The 20,735-nt window shown below is 40.6% G+C and overlaps 1 protein-coding gene across 1 annotated transcript in view; it reads right to left on the bottom strand.

Annotated features, from left to right (window-relative positions):
- Col25a1 (collagen type XXV alpha 1 chain) overlaps positions 1–20,735 on the bottom strand; it is a 370,915-nt gene that overhangs the window by 123,963 nt on the left and 226,217 nt on the right. Inside the window, exons 6-7 of the mRNA XM_051185506.1 lie at positions 16,766–16,792; positions 16,603–16,629 (exon numbers count right to left, since the gene is read on the bottom strand). Of these exons, the coding sequence (XP_051041463.1) occupies positions 16,603–16,629; positions 16,766–16,792 (54 nt within the window). The remainder of the gene's footprint in view (positions 1–16,602; positions 16,630–16,765; positions 16,793–20,735) is intronic.

A 20,735-nucleotide genomic window follows, 5' to 3' on the forward strand; every position in this document is an offset into this window, starting at 1 on the left:
CACATTTCTGGATTTGTGGAGCACTGACGAAGTTATGCTGGGAAGGGGCCACCTCCCTTACTCCCCTTGTTTTAGGATCCCCATTGGATTGGACAGAAAGCAGGAAGAAGAAAAGGAAGCAAAAGTCCAATCAGACATAGGTGTAGACCTCACAGGATTTAGGGGAAAATCCTGGGGACAGAAAGAAAATTTTCATCTAGAACCAGAAAGAAATTAACAATAATAATAAAAAAATAGGACTTGATTTTTATCTTAGTCCCTTGAGAGGTAAATGTAATTAGCCCTTGCCTATGTAATTTCTAATTCTCTAATGGACAGAAACAAATAAAGCTATTTTACACGATAAACTTCCAGGAATACTGAATGTATTGAATCCCAAGGGAAGTGTAGGGACTGGAAGACACCTCTTGGGATCAACATGTCTAGTCTTGAAGGACTCTCAGAACAATGAGCGGTGCTCCCAAGTCAGCCAACCATCCAGAACATCTCCTGCTTTTGTGGGTAGTAGGAAAAGCAGAAGAGGAAGAAAAACAAATCCAGGTGTGGCTGCTTACATTTGTATTGATAGCACTTGGGAGACTGGGGCAGGAGGCTGGCCTTGAGTTCTGGCCAGCCTGGGCTACAGAGTGAGATCCTATCTCAATAAAACCAAAACCAAACCAAACCAAAACCAAAACAAAACAAAAACCAAAACAAAACAAAAAAACAAAAAACCAAAGACAGACCCTGAGGTATTTGGCAGATTGGAAAAAATTAAATTGACCTAAATCATAGCTGGACTTGATGATTAAAGTGAAAATTTAAGAAGTACTATTTTAAAATACTAATGATATTGTGTGTTCTATTAAGTACATAAAGCAATATGTAATTTAATTATAGTAGGGATTCTGTTAAAAATTCTTTTACTGCTAGGTTATGAGCCCTACACTGAAATCAACGAGAACTGGATTTGGAACTGGCTAACTACCCACCAGGTCACATCTTTTATGGCCTCAGTCCTGATACTCCAACATCTGCATCAATGACCGACCTCTCAAACATGGGAACAGGGATGATTCCTGTCTTCATTTGTCTATCTGTTGCTATCGTTACCCCAAATATCCAGAACAAGGGAGCAAAGAAGAGTATAGCTTTTGTTGGGATTTGGAGTTAGAAAACAAAGGAGAACACAACAAGATGAACAGACTGGAGTGGACCAATCATAAAGAGGCAAAAGCAGGGAACAAGCCACATAACGCAGCTGAGGAACTAAGATTTTGCAGTTTATGGTGGAAATGAACATACTCTATTACATTCTTAGTCCCTAATGTTGCTTAAAGATCATATGATCCTGGGCTGAGCTACCGTAACAATCTGGCACTACTTTACTCATGCTGGGACTGATGAACTTCATTTCTGGACATTTACCTGTAAGGGGGACATGTTCTTTCAAGGAGGCTATATTGGTATAGAACATCTATGAAGAGCAACCTAAATGTTACAAAGGCACGGAACTATGACAGGATGAATAGATGAGGGAGGACAGACTTGGGGAGGAGAAAGGGAGATGGGATATGAGAGGCATTTCAAACAGAAGTGGAGATCACAGAATATGGCTGCCCCCATCAGAAGGTGTATCCAGTTTATGCCAAGTCACCACTCAATGTAGAAGGGTTAGACTGTAAGTGCCTAAGGTTTCCTTCTTCTCTTCAACACCAGTGCATCTAAAAATGCAGTGCATTGCTGCCCGAAGGAAGATGACTTATCCCCGGAGAAGGAACTAAAACTAGCTATCTCGGCAGTTGAGAACACGAGACCTCCATTCCAAGTGGAAGCAGGATTTTCTGAATGAATAGCTGAATTACTTCATGATATTTAGGACTGTCTATAATCAGTGCTGACTACTTACTGAGACAGCAAGTTTCTTGGCTTTGGAGTTGGCTAAACAGAACCCAGGGACTGTAAACACAGTTATTCAGTACAGGTTTGCAATTGCTCAGCTGTGAAAAGGGTTTGTGCTGGAATTATAAGTTTGACAGAGCAGCAAGTGGATGTCTTCTTACCCATGTTATCACCCACAACACTGCTCTCTAAATATGCTGGCAACTGGCATGTACAGACTTTGTGTTTTTCAGACAGGGTCTTGCTATGTATCACAGGCTAGCCTAGATCTCATGCCCTCCTGTCTCAGCCTCCCAAAGGCTGATGTTACAGGAGTACACCGAAACATCCATCATTCTTTCAGAATACGATGATCAAGATTTAGCTAAAAACATTTCCTGGCATTGACAAGTGGCTTCTCATTTCTAAGAGAGGCTTAATTGCCATTCCTGTGTTAACCTAATAGTGAGGTGAAACACATTTCACACACACACACACACACACACACACACACACACACACACACACACACAGCCCTCTTACTTATTTGCCATGCTTTTCTTAACTTTGTGGATCTCCCCTTAAATTTCTGTATGTGTTGTTTTCAAGGAAATCAGGTTTCAATTTATTTTTTATATCAATAAGGACCTAGAAAACAGTCAAACAATACCATCCTAAATTAGCTTTTCCTTTTAGTATTTGTCAGTACAGCTGTAAGAGACAACTCCAAACAACTTATGAACTTGTTTTTGATTAGTGCCCCCAAAGGGCAATTTTGTTAGAAATGTCTATAATGGGAGATGTTTCCATTAATCCAACTATACAACCAGAACAACACAACCCTAGGAAACATGAATGATGCATGAAAACATGACTTTATATACTGACTAGCATTGCTAGAGAAATTATTTGGCTCCAATAAAACAAACTCATGCAACTAATTTTATATTATTATTCTAAATAACCGTAAACATCAGCTGTGACCAACACAGATATTGAAGCTAGATCATCCCAAGCAATAAACTAACATATTGTTAAACTAAATCCTCATAGAAACTCAAACTCAGGACCATTTCCCCTAACTCTTATATGCTTTTCAATTACTATGATTATTCTGATTTTAAACATTCTGAGGACTAAAATTTATCATGTTAACGTTATTTGCTTGTTATTTAGCTGCCAGTCTATTCTGTACATGGCCTGAGACTGTTTTTTAATTCTGATGTTCTGTAACTTAAACATTTTAAACAAAAAATATCTTAAAAAATAGCATAAATTACTTGGAATCTTGAAACAAAATTACCAAGTTGAAGTATCATTCTGTTTATACCTTTTTAATCAACAGAGTAGGCTTCTAATATAACAGTTTGACAGCAGTTTAAGGAGTCTATGTGATTTTAAACCAAATACCATGTAAACTGTTTTAAAGGCATGATGAGGCACCTTTTCTTAAAAAAAAAAACCAACAACAAACATGACTTAGAATCAGTTACTTGTGACCTGAAGTCCAAATATTGTTGTGATGCATGCTGTCTTTATAATGTCTACTGTTTCCAACTCTACTGCCAGCAGATGTGTGCACTTTTAAAAACAGGTGTCTGTAAGGCAGAGTGATGCAGATGGACTCTGTTCAGCGACTGCAACTCAAAATATGAGAATACATGGACCCACTAGTACTAGACCATTCCATTTCCAAAGAAGAATTCAAAGGATTGAAATGTTTGCCTTTAGTTTGAGTAAATCAAATAAAATGTATCTACTATCAGAATCTCATCACCAGTCTGTGGCTTCTAATCTTCTCCCCAATACTGCTTCAAAACAGAGAGAGAGAGACTGCATAAAAAGTGCAAAGATTCCAGTAACAAGGAGGAATAAAAACATTCAATTCCTTTCCTCCTCTACAGGCTGAACAGAAACACCATGTAAGTTGTGACAGTTTCTCAGAGTACAACCCAGTGGGCATATGACGTTTTATTTGACACATTCTAAACATCTTGAGTTGTTGTAACAGTTACCATATAAAATTCTGGGTAGATAGTGTGACTTCAACTTTGCCGTCTTCCCTGACACTTTTTATTAGAGCTGCATGGCTCCAAAATGGAAGGAATACCTTGAGCCAGTGTAGAATTACAGCACCAGCAGTCACCATGGTACTGGAGACATGACAGGCTGTCTCCATTCATGTTTTGTTTGACTTTTCTGCCTAAAAGTGTAAAACGGAGAGTGGAGTTGTAAATCGCTACATGAACTTTCTGAACAAATCCAGAGTGTTTAGCAGATCTCCAGATAGCCATTCTTCCTGTGACTCCTTCAGATTACTTTCCTTCTACAGTAGTTACAAACGGCTACCAAGCAAGATCCCAAGACTAGAAGGTAAGTTTCTCCTGAGCCGAACAGAAGAAAAAGCCCCATAATGTGGCTGTCTAACTCTATGCTTTCACGACATTGACAGTCCTTTAGCTGCTTCACTTTGTCACTATGGGAACTTTGTATGCAGGTACCTATGAAAATAAAATTGGCATGTAGAGTAGGGTGAACCCCCAAATATCAACAGCCACTGCCTACTTGGCAGAGAAAAAAGTAAAATGGGGCCAGTGAGATGGCTCAATAGATAAGGGCGCCTACCAACAAGGCTGATGGTCCAAGTTTGAGCCCCAGAGGAAGAAGAAGAAAATCAATTTCTGCAAGTTGTTCTCTGCCCTTCACCCATGGACTGTCACACAAGATAAATAAGCATTAAACAGTTAATGTTCTTGATATTGTTTTCATCATTAAAATTATAGTGATTGCCAAAATGGATTATAATTCTTTCAGGCAATAAAGACATAACCAAGAAATGTACAAGGGTCTCTCTGCCATAAGATGAATACCAGCCATGCTAAAGAGGACAAAACAAGAAACGCCTGATAGAGTGGCACTAACTGTCCCAATGCCTCCCTTCCAAAGAATGGTAGGGTCAAGAGAACTCTAAGAGGGCAGGAAAGAACCAAGTATGAACAGTTACTTGGTGCTATCGCAGTGTATGCTAACTGCAAGGGATATGCCAGAGCCTCTTCAATAACGGAAAGATCTCCCTCCTTAAAGGGTATTTTTTATGCTGGCATATCTGACTTTTCTGATTTCCACAACTATTTAGGAATAAGATGTGGATGAGGAGTGACTTTTACTGAATTCCATCTCCAGCTTTTCTCTAACATTCAAACCAAGAGAAAGATTTGTTTCCCCAGACTATGATGAAAGTCAAGGAACTCCATTTGAAGGCCAGAGCCAGTCTTTGGCATGGTTTTTGGGAATGCTCACCATGCAACGGAAAACTGCAAATGGCTTTTCCTGAAGATGTGTAAGGAAAACTAAATGTTGAATTATTAAATGTTAACTATATTCTCTTGGGCCTTCAAATGACACATTGAATATAAAGAGGTTACTCTTAAAAGTAGTTGAGGATGATGTATCAAGTAACTGAAAAGAATTAATAAGCGGCTTTAGCCATTCACCTTTCTTTATAGAAATTAGAATGTAATAAGACTAGCTTCATATACATGTGGGCTTAAGAGTGTGTGGTTGTGAATAACAGTTGCAGACAACTGTTTCATGAAGACATCATAGACAAGTGCAATTAGAAGCAAAGAATTTCACATATGTGTACATAAAATATATGTTTGGCCAGAGCATTTTCTGTTAACACACACACACACACACACACACACACACACACAGATAAATGCTACGCTGCTTAAGTATATCCTGGCTTGTGATAAGGATGTTTGATTATTCCTAGTATGCGAAGTAGTGTGGACAACTTTCAAAAGACAAAAGAACACATCCGCTGTGACCTCTCACTTAGAATGAAGGCATGTTTCCAGAAGGTTCCCTGGCTACTCTGGTTAGCACCAGCTGCCTCAATCATGCCCTTCATTCCTTACTTCCTACTTCAGCATGTAAGAATTTCCCCTGGACAGTTCCGGAAATCTCACCAACTGATGGCCCCTTTCAAGGGTGATGAGGTCAAGGTTCTGGCGAGATAGTTCAAGGCTGGGCAATAATTAAAAGAGCATAGATAAACAGATTAAGCCAGCTTCTAAATATAATAAGCCTGGCAAAAGGCCGGAAGAATAAAAGCATATTAGGCACAACTGAATGCGTTTACTGATAATTAAAAACAGGATGTTGTTTCCCTTGGGCTTTTTCCTCCATTGCCAATGGACAGAGATGGATCAGCCGGGCTGACTGCTCTTTTGAAGGGGGAAGAGGGCAGAGTCACCAACCTTGCGCTTCAGGTATTTTCTTTCTGCTGTGTCACACTATGTCCCTGCGGCTTCCGGCTAGAACAGCGCCATCGCCATGGATGGCAAATTGCCCTCTTCTTGCTGTCTCTCTGTAATTCCCCCAGCTACATTCTTATTCTGAATCCTGCAGGCCTCAAGTTGACTCACTTTCCAGAAAAGTGACCTATTTCATTAAGCTTTTGACACTCTGTATGTTAGTATTAAAGCCTTTGTTAGTATTAAAGTCTTTGTTTCTGAGACAGGGTCTTGTTCTTTGGCCCTGGCTAGCCTCAAACTCACAATCTTCTCACCTCAGCCTTTCTCATACGTGGGTTACAGAGCAGTGCTACCACATACTGCTTCAGTTTGGAGGCTTCTGTGTGCACCTTCTCGTGCCTGAGTTTTATCAGAAGAGTCATACAATGTCCACAAGTGCATAAAGAACGAGAAAAACACCCAGAGTTTTCTTGATACATGGGGTGGTGGAAACAACAGTACTATAATGGTAACAACATTTTCTGTTTGTATAGAAAGTTCTTTTTGCTGAAAGAACAAAACACAATGTACCCAACTGGGTTGAGGGTTTCTTCAGTACCAACATTCAGGCAGCAGAGCTAAACTGTCTTCTGAGGGACAGAGAACCTTCTTTCCCACTTGCTCTGGCCCCTACACAACTGCATTTGCAGTAGGATCGTGCAACTGACATCTTTCCCTACAAAGCCAGTCTTGTTTACCAGTTGTGATTTACAGACTGTGTCTGCTACCAGGGCTGTTGGACACATTAGTGCAGGTATGCGTATGAAAGGATGCGGCTGTCTGGCACTAAATGACTTTCCAGAGGCCCATCTCAGCCAGACCTGCAGGAACCACCTGCCCTCCCTAAACAGCATCCACCAGCCCAGAAAACCATCATTCGACCCATCCTGAAAGGAAGAATCCAGAACATGACTTTCCCCTCTACTTGGTTGATTCCCTTCCAGTATTTCCAGTTGCAGCATAATTCTACACTGGGGTTAGACTATGAGAGAGTAGCAGCAATTATATTAGAATAAATTGCTTGTGTGTTCGATTTGTAGTATGGTCATTATTTGCAGATACTACCAGTTATAGTTTGCATTCTATATTATGTCCATTTCCAAAACAAATTGAATGTATTTACTAACAGTTATTTTCTCTTTCTAGTATCAACAGTCACCGACTCCAGATGTATTTTACCTTCCACCTTCTATTACATTTCTTGGTTGCACTAATGGAAGCGTCGATATTAATGTAGACATCAACTTCAATTTGTATGAGTTAGCAAAGCTCGGAATCTTACATGTGAAATCAAGTGGAAATTAACTTGCTTAATAAAACTCTTCTAGAGATTTCTGTGGTTAAGGGGGGGGGACCATTAAAAATCCCTCACCAAGGGAGTTCTTAAATTATTTAACCTGTATTTCACATGAAATAGCATTTGTAAGAATTCTAGCAAATGAAGCCTTAATGGGATGATATTAAGTATTCATACATATGCTCTGTCATCTAAAATCTTTCACCATCATCTGTCGCAAGAATGTGAGTGTCAGTCTGAAATCACCCAAGGTCTGGCACAAGCAGAGGTGAGAGGGAGACCCCGGAGACGACAGGGGCACCGAGAGCAGTTTGGAACACAAACCCCATCAAAGGATGTGACAGGAAGGCCACTGCACTGAAAAGCCACAAAGGAAATCCAGTGGCTTCTTAAGCTGCCCAGCAGCAGCCTTCAGAAGCCTCTGCCAGGGGACATGCGAGCCGTGGACTTCCCTTTCCTTTTCTGTCCCTGTGGTCATCAGCAGAGCTTCCCACGAAGCCTCACAGCACACACTGCTGTGCGGTTTGTGCATGTGGGGGTTCGGGAGGTGTTATTATCTGCCTTCAGAACACTTTAAGCAAAAATTGTTTGCTAGGATTAATTACTTCATGTATTTTGTAGGGCTTAGAAATACATAGAACTTTTACATTAGAACTGGGTGTGTGTGTGTACACGTGTGCATGCATGCACAGCTGTGTGGGGTACCTGTGGGTGTACATGCGGTGGCTAGAGGACCATGTTGGAGGTCTCCATCTATCATGGCCCACCTTTTATTGTTGGCGACAGTCCCTCACTGAGCCTGCAGTTCGTGCTTTCGGCTAGCCTTGGAGGCCAACGAGATGCCTGGATCTGCCCGTCTCCACCGCCTGGCACTGGGATCACAGGCCCACATAGGCATGCTTGCTTTTGTTTGGGTGCTGGGGGTTCAAGCTCGTGTCCCTTTGCTTACACAGCAAGTATTATAAACCAATGAGCCACGTACAGGATTTAAAGTGATATAGAGTAGGTAAAAACCACTTAAGTCTTTAATATCTACTGTTTTACATATTTGGTAAATCTAGTAGTTTATCCGGTAACCCTGAAACATAATTTGCAACACTGAAATTCCAAGAGCTATCCTGACTGTACAATGAACTCTACTGCCTGCAGAAATAATTGCTTTTTAAATGTGTCTATATTAGGACAAAATGATAAACATTCCCAAGCTTAATTCATTATACCACTCTTATTAGAGGTCTGATACAGGGCACAGAACACTTAAAATACCTCTGATTAGAAAATACATACAAAATTTACAAATGATAATGAGCTTTTGGTTTCCATGCCAACGTCGGCTAAATCTGGAGAGTATTAAAATAATTTTCTACCTATTTATTTCTTTCCATAACATTATATTCATTCCCTTGCATGGGTGATATGCATGGATCCAAGTTAAGTGGTGTATTCACTACGATCATAGCGAAAGGCAAGGGTTAAATAAATAAGAAATCAAATTAATATCCAAGCCTAAATGTTTTAGCAGAGCCAAAGAGACTGTTTAATCACTCAAGTCAATAAAGGTTAAGATAATAAAATAAACTTCTAAATGCCTTCCTTTTTGAGGGCTTAATCTGTCTTTCTGAAGATTTTTTTTGAAGATGCTATCAGTCTTGCCTAGGTCCAGCTGTGATGAAAATTTACTCTGGATATACCAAGACAAGAGATGAATTTTATGAAAATACTTAAGCTGAGCTCCTGGGTGGCTTATTGAAATTTTGAAAGCTTAAGACTCATTTAAAAGCAGCTGTTGGCTGACTATGTTGAGGCCAATAACCACTTAATCTCTCTCATTTATCCAGCTCTGTGATACTTGGCAAGCTAATGGTGGCCAGCTGACTAAATTAATATATAGTCAAAAGATAGCTGTATGCTATTTGTTAATTTTATTGCCTGACTTTGATTAATAAAGCTGTTACTTTTGCAGGCGAATATGGTTCCTTAATTTAAAAGACTTAAATATTGAAACAGCTTTGCCTATTTTAAGGTTATATTTATATAAGTCACCGATAAGGAGAACGAAATACACATGATTATCGTAAATGCCTTGGGTACTGTAATTGGGAATGAGAGCCCTTGGCCTTAGGCACGGGGGCAGGAGTGCACTCTGCTGATGAGGGGAGATTCTGGCAGCAGTGGTGGGTCCAGATAAGGATGGCATAAAGCCTAGGGGAGTCTTGAACCTTCTCTATGTAACAAAGGAATCCCCTTACTGATGAGGACATGTCATTCCATGCTTGCTTTGCAGGGCACACAGAGTAAGAGCAGAATCAGTTCATAGAACATGAATGGCTTCTGGCAAAGGACAAAGCAGGCTCCCCTCATCTGGTTATCCTGAAGGAGAAGAAATCCTACTGATACAAAGGGAGCTGGTGTGTACATTTCACATGGAAACATTGAGTAAAACATAAGAATGGTATCTCAGGAAGGTGACTGAAGGGCCAGGATTAATCCCAAGGTAGAGCACTTGCCTGGCTTGTGTAAGGCCCTGGGTTATATCCCTAGAACTAAGGGTGAGGGTTGGGGGGAGAAGATAACAGGAGGGTAAACGAAAGTGATAAAATCCTACACTCTTTGGAAGATGGGTTATGTTGCCCTGTTCTTCTTCAACGAGTTCAAAGAGGTTCATATACACACTATATAAAGGGTCTTGAAACCATATTATTGTGACACATTTCCATTCATGTATTTTCTTGGTGGGGGCTGAAAGTGAACATATGTCCATTATAGTTGCAAAAAAAAAAATCATGTACTTGTTTTGTGTTCTGGCTTTTACATATTATTCACCGACACATGGAACCTCACATATAAAAAGCATTCTCATGGCAAGGGGCTGCAGAATGGCATGATGGGAAGAGCCCAGTTGGTGCCTTTGGTAAATTTGTATCAAAGGGCTGGAAATTTCAGTTATCTTTTTAACCATACTCATCAGAAAAACCAACCAACCAACCAACGGCCATCCAATAATGTTGCTAAAATCATAGCACTGTTTCTCAGCATAAGTCAAAATTATAACCTGTAGGTACTATGTTTACATTCTGCTCCTGCCACTGACCGTTACCTCAAACAAAATATTTATTTTCTAAGCCTTGGTTTTTCTCTATATAAAGTGGGAATGACACAAGTAGCTAGTCATAAGATTGATATTTGATTTTATGACACCTATGTATTGATGGAGAAGGTATCTGTCCACTCAGCACAGCTCAGACTAGATAGAGGTAAGGATCTCTTTGACCACTTAGATGATATCAACATGGCCATGCTGCTTTACCCCAGATGCCTCACATGGCATATGGAATAATATTCAGCCGTGACAAGGACTTATAACAGATTTTTCATCCATTATTTTATCAGAACAAGAGTGATTGGTTAAAGCTAGGATCTCATATGTCCAACTTGGCCCTTGCTTAAGCAGGCAATGGTATAACTACATCATCCACTCTTAGTTTTCTTCTCTATTTAACTGAACTGAGATGATGTGTAAAACATACCCAGTGTATGAGTTACTTTTTGTATTGCTGTAACCAGACACCTGAACAAGACACAACTTAAGGTAGAAAGGACTCTCAGTTGAGGGATCCAGCTCATCTTTGCTGGGAAGGCAGGGAGGCAGAAGAGTTAGGTGGCTGGCCATGTTGTGTCCACAGTTGTGTCCACAGTCAGGAACCATAGGGAGGTGAATACTGGTGTTTATCTGGCCTCCTCCTCCTACCTGCCACTATTCAGTCTGGGCTCCCAGCCCATGGGACAGTGACATCCACATATAGGGTGAGCCTTCTATGGGAATACTTGCACAAATACCCACTACTGTGTCTCATGAACAATTTTAAATCCAACAGAGTTGAAAATAAGCATCCTACCTAGAAAGATGCTCAGCGATGTGAAGATGAAACAATCAACAACCATCATTATTGTGTGTGTCACTGTTGACTAGTCTCAGTGGGGGGGCATTCCATTCCCACCCCAGCCCCCTTATATCAGGTTACCCCAGACAGCAAAGCCACAGTCACCCATCTGTGCTACAACTGTGAGAGTGAATGAAGAATGATTAAGCCCAGTGCCTGTTGATTGGCAACAAGATAAGTTTCTAATTGTCCTAGTAGCCTAGAGCCCTAACTGCAAGACAATAATGTGTACAAACTGATTGAAGACCAACAGCATCTGTAAGTTTTCTCCTGGTTGGTAAGGAGAAATATGTGAGCTCCATTCCTACCAAATAAAATCAGCTGGCATTGATGGTTGTTCTATTATACCTAAAATTGTAAGCTTGGCTTGAAGCACACCATGGAGTTATGTAATCAATGCCACCAACTACTTTCTATATTTATATGAGAAAAATGCCATACTCTGATCCCATGGGAAAGGAAAAGCTGTGTGCCTTTGTTTGGTGCATCCTTTTGAGTCTCCTCCCCAGCTCTCAGCATAGTACATCACTGTAGAACTTCTTACCTATGTGGCCCATGTAGCCCTTTCCCTCCAGATACACCTGATGTTCCAAGCAGAGCATCTCATGACTTCTGCTGACCTCTCCCATAAGAACAGACATTATCTGTACAGCCCAGATTCTTGTGGTCTTGCCTTGGATGACTGACGGAAGTTTCCCATCTGTTTGCTCTCTCAATTTTCAGTTTCTTTCAGTTTCATTCTGTGGGGGCACTACGGCCCAGCAGACTTTTATGAAGGACGTTTGGTAGTTATAACCAACAGTCTAGTGATGCTACACATCAGTGAGGAACTCAGAAACCTTCAGTGACTTCTTATTGCCAAGAATGCTAGACATTCGATATGTCCTATAATATAGCTTTAATTAAAAAAATCAGTTTGATACTTTTCAATCTTTAACATGTTTCCAGCAAATGAAATGTCATTGTTCTTTAAATGAATCCTTTTATCTTCCAAGTGTATAATTTTTATAGTACTTGTACTTCCTAGAAAGTGAAATATCTTACTTTTCATGTGGTTTTCAAGAGAGAGGCCACTTAGCAAGCCAGAGCTCAAATTACCTCAACTCAAGTTTCTAGTGTTTGTTTTGAGGCAGTTTCTGATGTATCCTAGGCAGGCCTTGAACTTGCTGTGTAGCCAAGACTGCCCAGTGACACTTGAAAATGGAAGGATTTTCAGTTGTCCAGATTCTCTTTGGGTAACCATTTGGGGGAAATGGCATACAACCACAATGTTCTTAGTGGGACCACTGAGAACATGTGCTTATTGGAGGTGGACAGTGACAAGACAGTTTTTACAAAACCTAGCAAAGATGTATCAAGTCCTCACTATTCTGTGACAGATCTAGTCCTCTTCCTTATGTTCTGGGGGGGGGGCAAACTTTATAGCCACCAAGCAAGTAAGTAAATTAAAAAAAAAAAAAAAAAAAAAAAAAAAAAAAAAAACATGTGCAACTAGGAAGATTGAGTCCGGGTAGGAATAGAAGACAGAAGAGAGAGAGAGACAGAGAGAGAGAGAGAGAGAGAGAGAGAGAGAGAGAGAGAGAGAGAGAGAACATGAAAGAGGGAGCCATTATTGGTTTGAAGAGAAAATTGAAACCCAAGACAGGTCTAGAGAACTACAAGACTGCCGCCCACTAATAGTTTGAGCTTCCATGGAAAGGTTACCATAAATGCCCTTCCTGGATAGTGAGATCAACAATTAACTTATCCATGGAGCCCTCATCTAATACCTGTTGGAAACAGGAGCAAACACCCATACATAAACACTGAGTCGAACTAGAACCCAGATGCAGATGGAGAGGACAAGTCCAGGTTGCAGAAACACATAGAAACAGCTGACCTGATCAAGGAGGAGCTAATGGGCCCCCAGACTGATAGCTGGGAATCCAGCATGGGACTGACTCAGGCCCCCCTGAATATGAGTCTCAGCCAGAAGGACTGAGCAGTCTAAGGGACCTCAGACAGGGGAACCAGGATGTATCCCTGGTGCACAAAAGGACTTTGCGAACACATCCACCATGGAGGGATACTGCCTTAACCTAGAGACAGGAGAGAAGCCCTAGTCCCTACTTCACATGACCTGTCAGACCTACATGACCCCAACTGGATGGCATTCCCCTACATATGGAATTGGGGTGGGGGAAGGGAGGGGAGGGTGGTTAGGGTGCATGTGAGGGGGCAGAGAGGGTAAAAGGGAGGGAGGTGGGAGGGAGGAAGGGAGGAAGGGAGAGGGAACTGGGATCGACATGTAAAAAATAAACTAAATAAAAAAACAAGCAAACAAAACAAAAACCAGCATCACCTCAAGCTCTGAATGGGCAGTGAGGGAAATTTTCCTCTGACTATGATGTCTGAGATGAGATCTCAGATAATGGTAAGAGCCAAGGACAAGAAGCTCAGAGAAGAAAGGGCAGCTGGGAACGTCATAGAGCTGGGCATAAAGGCAATGTGGAGGTCTGAGACATGCAGGAAACTGTGGCTAGAAGGTGGTGGGCAGATGAACAGTGTGAGAAGAGGTAGCAAAGTCCAACCTTGAAGGTCCAAGGAAACCCAAACAGCAGTGAGTACTTCACTCAAGGGCCGAATGCCAAGAGTAACATGACCTAATTTACAAAGGAAAATGATCTCTATGGGCACTTGGCAGAAAATGCACCAGGGTCAAGAGTGGAAAGAAGAGGAGTTGGGAGACTATGTGAGATAACAGTAGCTTGGCAGAGGGATGAGGGAAGGGAGGAAGAAGCGGACCCATCCACGGTCTCCATCACATTAAGCAGACAAAGCACTGTGAACGTGGCAAGGCTTGGTGTACGTGCCTTTACACATGTTCAAGACGTCAAAACCAGTTTTGCATTCTTAGTTTCTATACTTTTTTCCCCTTCTGCTTTGATTCACATATATTGTGTCTTCCTATGTAGCTTTGATATTCAGAGAAACAGAGTGGGGGGTTTCATATGTGGGATAAACTGTTATTGATACTATAATGTAAAGCCCACCCAATAAATAAAGACCATAGTGGAGTGTCAGAGAGGAAATTATTCAAGCAAATAAATTATTTGAAACAAATGAACAACATCGGTGTCTAAATCTGTGATAAAGCAAAATGGACAAATACAGACGTCTATATTATTTGAGACAAAACCAAATAATAGTCATCATGAATGTGAGCTCAACATAGTGAGTAAGTAAGAATAAAGAGATTCTCCAATAAACATTAGCTGAACTATCATGCCTATGAAGAAGACATGGCAGCCTGTTTTATAACAATTGAAGAATTCTCCAGTTTTGACTTTCTTTGCTCTGAAAGTACAGCCTCTCTCTTTACTCCTTTTTTATATTATTTTCTGATTTGTAAGCTAATCATGTGACTACAAAGGAATGCTTACAATTCTAGAACTTTACACATGACTTGTTTGAGCTTCAGGTAGAGCTCCTAAGAGAAGATGAATCAAGTGTGGGTTCCCATTGTCTCTGCATGTGCCTTCCAGGACACCTAGCATACTGCAAGAACACAAGACCAGTTCTTGCCACTTTCCTCCCCCAACACCAAATGGCCCCTGAACTGTGTGAAACTTGGCCCCAGCCAGTGTGAAAACTGGCTGAAATCTGTATGATAGGCTGTCTGGGTTTGTCAAAGTAGTTGGTGAACTTTGGCCAAACTTTCCAGGCTCCTGGTCCAAGACTTAGTTTGTAATGCAATGTGAAACCACGTGCATTTCAGATGGTGTCAGGTTTCACCTTGGAAATTTGGCCTAGCTTTCTAATCAATCATCACTTTTAGTAACGATGAAAGCCAACACACCTTTCTGGGAAAGAAGACTGAGCTCTGACTGATGACAGCTAGGCTGTGAACCACCCCTGCACTTCCTCTGCCAAAGGAACACTTCACAGAATGGGGACTTTCCCTCTTACCTGGAGAGGCCAAGCTGGGGGACTGTGGTACTGGGTGTAGAAAGACATGATACTCAATTCAGGGAGACCAGCCGTGTGAAATATCACCACCCACAGATCAAAGGGCTCTCATTTTCTCACTTAAGGATACAGGTTCCATTCCATTCCCACCCATGACAGTAATATCATGATGTTCCATCTCCTGGACCACTGATGAGCTTTTAGCTTGGAGGCAGTCATCAACTAGGGTAACTGTCTGGAGAAACTTGCCTGCTGGGAGGCATCACTGTTTCAATACAACGTAGTTGAAGAATAGGAAGGAAAGCAAGCCCAAGCACCTTTACCCAGCTTTAAGGAACACGAGGTAAAATGAATGCTCTAAACTCGTCCATCTGCATCAACTATATATTTTGAAAGAAAATTTCTGTAGTATGCATAAATTCAATAATTAACTAAATACAGTACATTTTACAGAGAGACCTCCACAGTTACTACTTTCAACCTGGATACTTTAAATGTATGTTTCCACCATTAAAAAAAAATCTCTCTTCAACCAAATCCTCGCTTTTGTGCGCAGTGACATGAGAAAATTGAGAGTTATGTCTGAACAGAGCCACTGCATCATTGGAACAGCATGTCTGAACATTTGAGTAATGAGGCCCAGATGTGAACCCAAGGACTTGGCACTACCAAGGCAACAACAAAGCATTTGACATTGGTTATGATGGTCGAAGGGGCCACATCTGAGCAGAGAAGAAACAGCCCTGGGCCCACAGTGCTAAATCATGTTACACCTTTTATCTGCCTCACAAATCTGGGAAAACAAAACAAAACAAAAAATCCAAACAAGTGTTATCCAAACTTACAAGGAAGAATAAATATGTAAGATACAATAAAAATTTTGTATCTATGCTAGAACATATTTATGCAATAGCACGAGAAGTTTCATCAGAGGGAAATGCCAAATTCACGAGAACACCACATGGCCTTTATGTTGCAAAACAACGTGTGCACATCTAAAGGACCCAGCGGTCACTGGAAAGGTGACTGTTGGATGGCTTCAGTAGGTTCATTAACTGTTGAATGCTCGGTTTGTAATCAAGCTATGATAACGCACAAAATACACATATTCATTAGTGAGATATTTCTTGCTTATGGGTGGTTTGTCAATTTTTTCAGCTGTTACTAAATCATGCAGTACACAAAGGATAAGGATAGTTAGATGTATGGAACTGGAAGATCATTTCCCACCCAGGACAACAAGTGCATAACTTACCCGAGGTCCCTGATCACCTTGTTCTCCCTGTAGAAGAACAAAATAAGATGGAAGTTTTATCTACAATCTATACATGATATGTAATACAAAGGTCTAAACACATACCACAGATCATGCCAATATAGATTTCTGGTAAATTAATTTCATTAATGCATTTTCTCACCTTATCACCTTTTGGACCAGGAGGACCCTAGGAGGGAAAAAAAGAAAACATTAATTTTAAAAGGACTTGAATAAACCTACCATGTCAATTGAGAGAAACCATAGTTGCCAACAGGTTTCTTAAAGAACTTTAGTTTCCAAATTCTAATTGTAGTATAATTAGAAAAAGAAAATAGTAGGTGTATGCACGTAAATACATATACATATATCATATATATCAAATGCACTAAAGAAATAACAAATTCAGTATAACCAAGCTAAAGAATCAGCACAGTACTAGCAACATGAGTTCCCGCTCTGATCTATGTCAACAGCCTACACCAATAGCACCTTTAAGGTTTATAATAGTAGAATTTACATGCCTTCATTGTTTAGCTAAAGGAAACCACACAGAATGTGGTTTGTTTGTTCTGGCATGTTTTGTTCAACACTTGTGAAATTCATCTATAATTTTGTATGTCCCTGTAGACTTGTTATTACTGCTTTATAAAATCCTATATGTGACCTATTTGTTCCTCCGGCTGTTGATGGCAAATTTGATTCTAGGCATTGTAAATTGTTGCAATGAACACCCTAATGTTAGTGTTTTGGTGAAACACCAGTGTGCATTTCTGTTGGGTATGTATCTAAGTAAGATGAGAGAATACATTTATTTTTACTGCAGAAGACACTCCCAAGTTGTTTTCCAATGTGGCACCTATAATTTCTATGCTCAGCTTCAGTATGTTCCAGATCATCTCTAATGATTGATATTTTCTCCTTTTTATCTTGTAGGGTATAGTAATTTAACTTTATTTTATAGTTCCCTTGTAATATATTGAACACCCTCTTAATATACATATTCAGTATTTTACATTCTTTCCACAAAGAATTATCAGCTTCTGCCTTTATTTCACTAAATTTTCCTATTGATCTGTTAGAATTTATTATATACTATATGCCACATATATGCATATATGTAAAAATCCTTATGTACTCTGAATATGTTTTGCTACCTTTATTTATCAGAAATATATTTTCCTATGCTCTGTTCTACTTTTACATTCTGTTGAAATCGTCTTTGCTATTTGCTTAGGTTGCAGCAGTGCTGGGGCTTGAACTCGGGGCCAGCTGGGCATTGAGAATCTGTGCAAATACTCTATTACTGAGATACATCTCTAGTCCCTACTGGGGCATCTTAGATGAACGGATACTGCTAATTTTGATAAAAGTCAATATAACATCTTTCTCTTTATTGTTATGCCTGTAGTCAACTAAAGAAATCTATAGCTATTGCACATCATGAGGAGGTCCATATGTTTATTCTACAAGTGACAAGGTTTATTATTGCATCTTTCATATTTGAGTGTGACTTCACTGAGAACTGATTTTACGGGAGGTGAGGTCAGGATGTTTTTTGTCCCCAAGTGGTTATCAAGTTAACGGAGCACTGTTAACTGAAAATGGCATCTTTTCCCTATTGAGGTACTGTGTTACCTTACTCATAAATCAGGTGACCACATGTGTACATAATGTTTCCTTGTAGGAATTTCTTCTTGTTGAGCACCCATTCTTCTAGTAAGAAATACTATTTCTAGAGGCATTAATTATGCTGCCTATTCTAATTATTTACAATGAAGTCATATTTTGTGGTTCAGTATGGCCCGAGGAATTAAAATGTCTGTCTCACAACTATTTCCACCATCTCCATTTGTAGTAGGGCCAAGACATAAGAACAAGCCTGGGCAGGAAGCAAGGGCTCAGGAAGCAAGGGCGAAGGGTCTATCAGAAGAGGCTACACCACTGCCTGCAGAAACAAGGGACTCCTGCTCCAACCAAAATGTCACTTTCTGCCAAGTGTCAGCCACAGAGGACAGCACTGAGGTGCTGTCCTCTCTGCGGTTATCTTTGTGTTCCACTTAAGAAGTCTCTAGCATTCCCACATCACAAAGAGATTCGTCTGCTTCTTCTATAGCAACAGCTTTATCATTGTCTGTTTCATATTTGCATCCAAATTCACTGGAACTGATTTTATGCACCATGCGGCTATCTTTGTTGTGTAGGTAACATGCCTTTACGGTAAGATCTGTGAGGTTAGATCCTGAAACCAACAACAACATTTTGTCTTGTATTTTGCATATTTTCTCATCAACAAGGAACTGTGAGTAGTTGCTACATTTAATCTTCCCTCCAATGCTATGACGAATTATGATAATCCTTTTCGAAAGGCCAAAAATGAAACTCAGATCTTTCCTATGTGAGGCCTCTTAGAAATGAGCTGTCCAGGCTTTTAATTCATTCTGCATGATTTTAAACAGCAATGCCATGGAGCCCAGACAAGGAACGTGATTCTCAGAATCACCCATGTGTCTGGTGCCTGCCATCCACATACGACTTCTCAAATGGCCCCTGCTGTGTATCCTACCATCACAGGTACCAGGGCTAAGACTGTGGGTTCTAAATGAGGGAAATGGAAAGAAAAGGCTGAGCAGGTAGCAGGAGACAGGGCTCAGGTAATACAATCACCTTCATAAAATTGTTTCTCTTCATCCTCCAAGGAATGTTGTCAATGGGTTAGAGGGAAGTTAAGAGAATTATATTTTAACGTTTTTAGTGAATGTTTAATATGAGCATTAATATTTTCAGCAAATAAGGCAGTGAGTAATGAGAAACACCAAAGCTAGGAATATTCATATCTATTTGTTTTAAACACAGATACTAATGTTGTAAAGGTTGGGTGTTAGTTGTGGCAGAGCACTGAAGAGCTAAGGGAAAGAGGAACAAGAGGAACCTACTATCAAAGTCCAAGCAAGGCAGTGGAGGAGAATCCAGCCCCGATTGAAGTAGCCTATCAGCAAGGTTTACTTTGAACAGGCATTTGTTGAAAGTTTGTTCCAAGTCCATCATTGTTCTAACTCATGATTAAAGGATGTGATAGAAGAGGCTGATCAAGGAAAATGTGGTGCCTACCTCCAACAAAGCTAAATAGTGTCTGTCCTTCCTTCCTCCCTTCCTTCCTCCCTCCCTCACTTTTCAGAGCTGAGGACCAAACGCAGGGCCTTATGCTTGCTGGATATGCATTCTATCATTGAGCTAAATCCACAACTCCTTAAATAGTGTATTTCTAAAGTTAAACACTGCATTAAGATTAAGTAACAATGCCTTCTAGAAAACCCAGAAACCTTCAAGTCAGCTGTTATTGTGAATCCTTCTCCAGCTTCCACCCTTGCCTATAAAAGAGTTCCCTCTTTACAGTTTTGTCTGTTTTTCTACTGAGATCTCAGAGGCTGAGCCTCTGATGTCAAAGCTTGTTTGAAATCCCCTTGCAATGGGGAGCACAAATTAATCTTCTAGAAATCCATTGCCTATTGCCCAATCCACATGTGTTGGCTAGAGCCAGAGTGCCCTGTGTGGGATGCCTAATTCATGAACACATGAAGATCTGCACCAAAAACTGACCGGTAAGGAAAGTGGGATTTCTCAACAGACATCATGGCATCCTGCACCTGCCAAGCTCAAAACAGCAACAAAGCCAAGGTCATCTTCTATACACAGCTGTGGCAGCTTGTTGGGACATCTCCCCCATCCCCCACCCCCATCCCCCCACCCCTGGTGCTCCCGGGTGACAGAGGGTGCCTTCTTTCATGGGACTGAAATCCTGCTCTCCTCTCTGAATTGGGCCTCTTCACTGAGAAGATGGGTTCAATCTCACAAACCAAGTGGGCTCTGCCAGAGGACAGTGTTTCTAACTGTACAAGCAATGCTGCTTTCCAAGTCAAAATATCACAGCACAAGGAGTTTTCTGATACCCAGCCTGTAAAGCTCAGATTGGGTCATAAGCTGTTTTTGTCCCATCTTTATAATTGGTTTTAAAGACCCTCATTAGTACTAAGTAAAAGATAAACAGCAATACAAATTAATGGCTCTCATCATTTCACTTATGAAGATTTGTTATGTATATGCACCACATGTGTGCCTGGTGCCTACATTAT

Source organism: Phodopus roborovskii, unplaced genomic scaffold, assembly GCF_943737965.1.
Source record: "Phodopus roborovskii unplaced genomic scaffold, PHOROB, whole genome shotgun sequence".
NCBI classification, from domain to species: domain Eukaryota; kingdom Metazoa; phylum Chordata; class Mammalia; order Rodentia; family Cricetidae; genus Phodopus; species Phodopus roborovskii.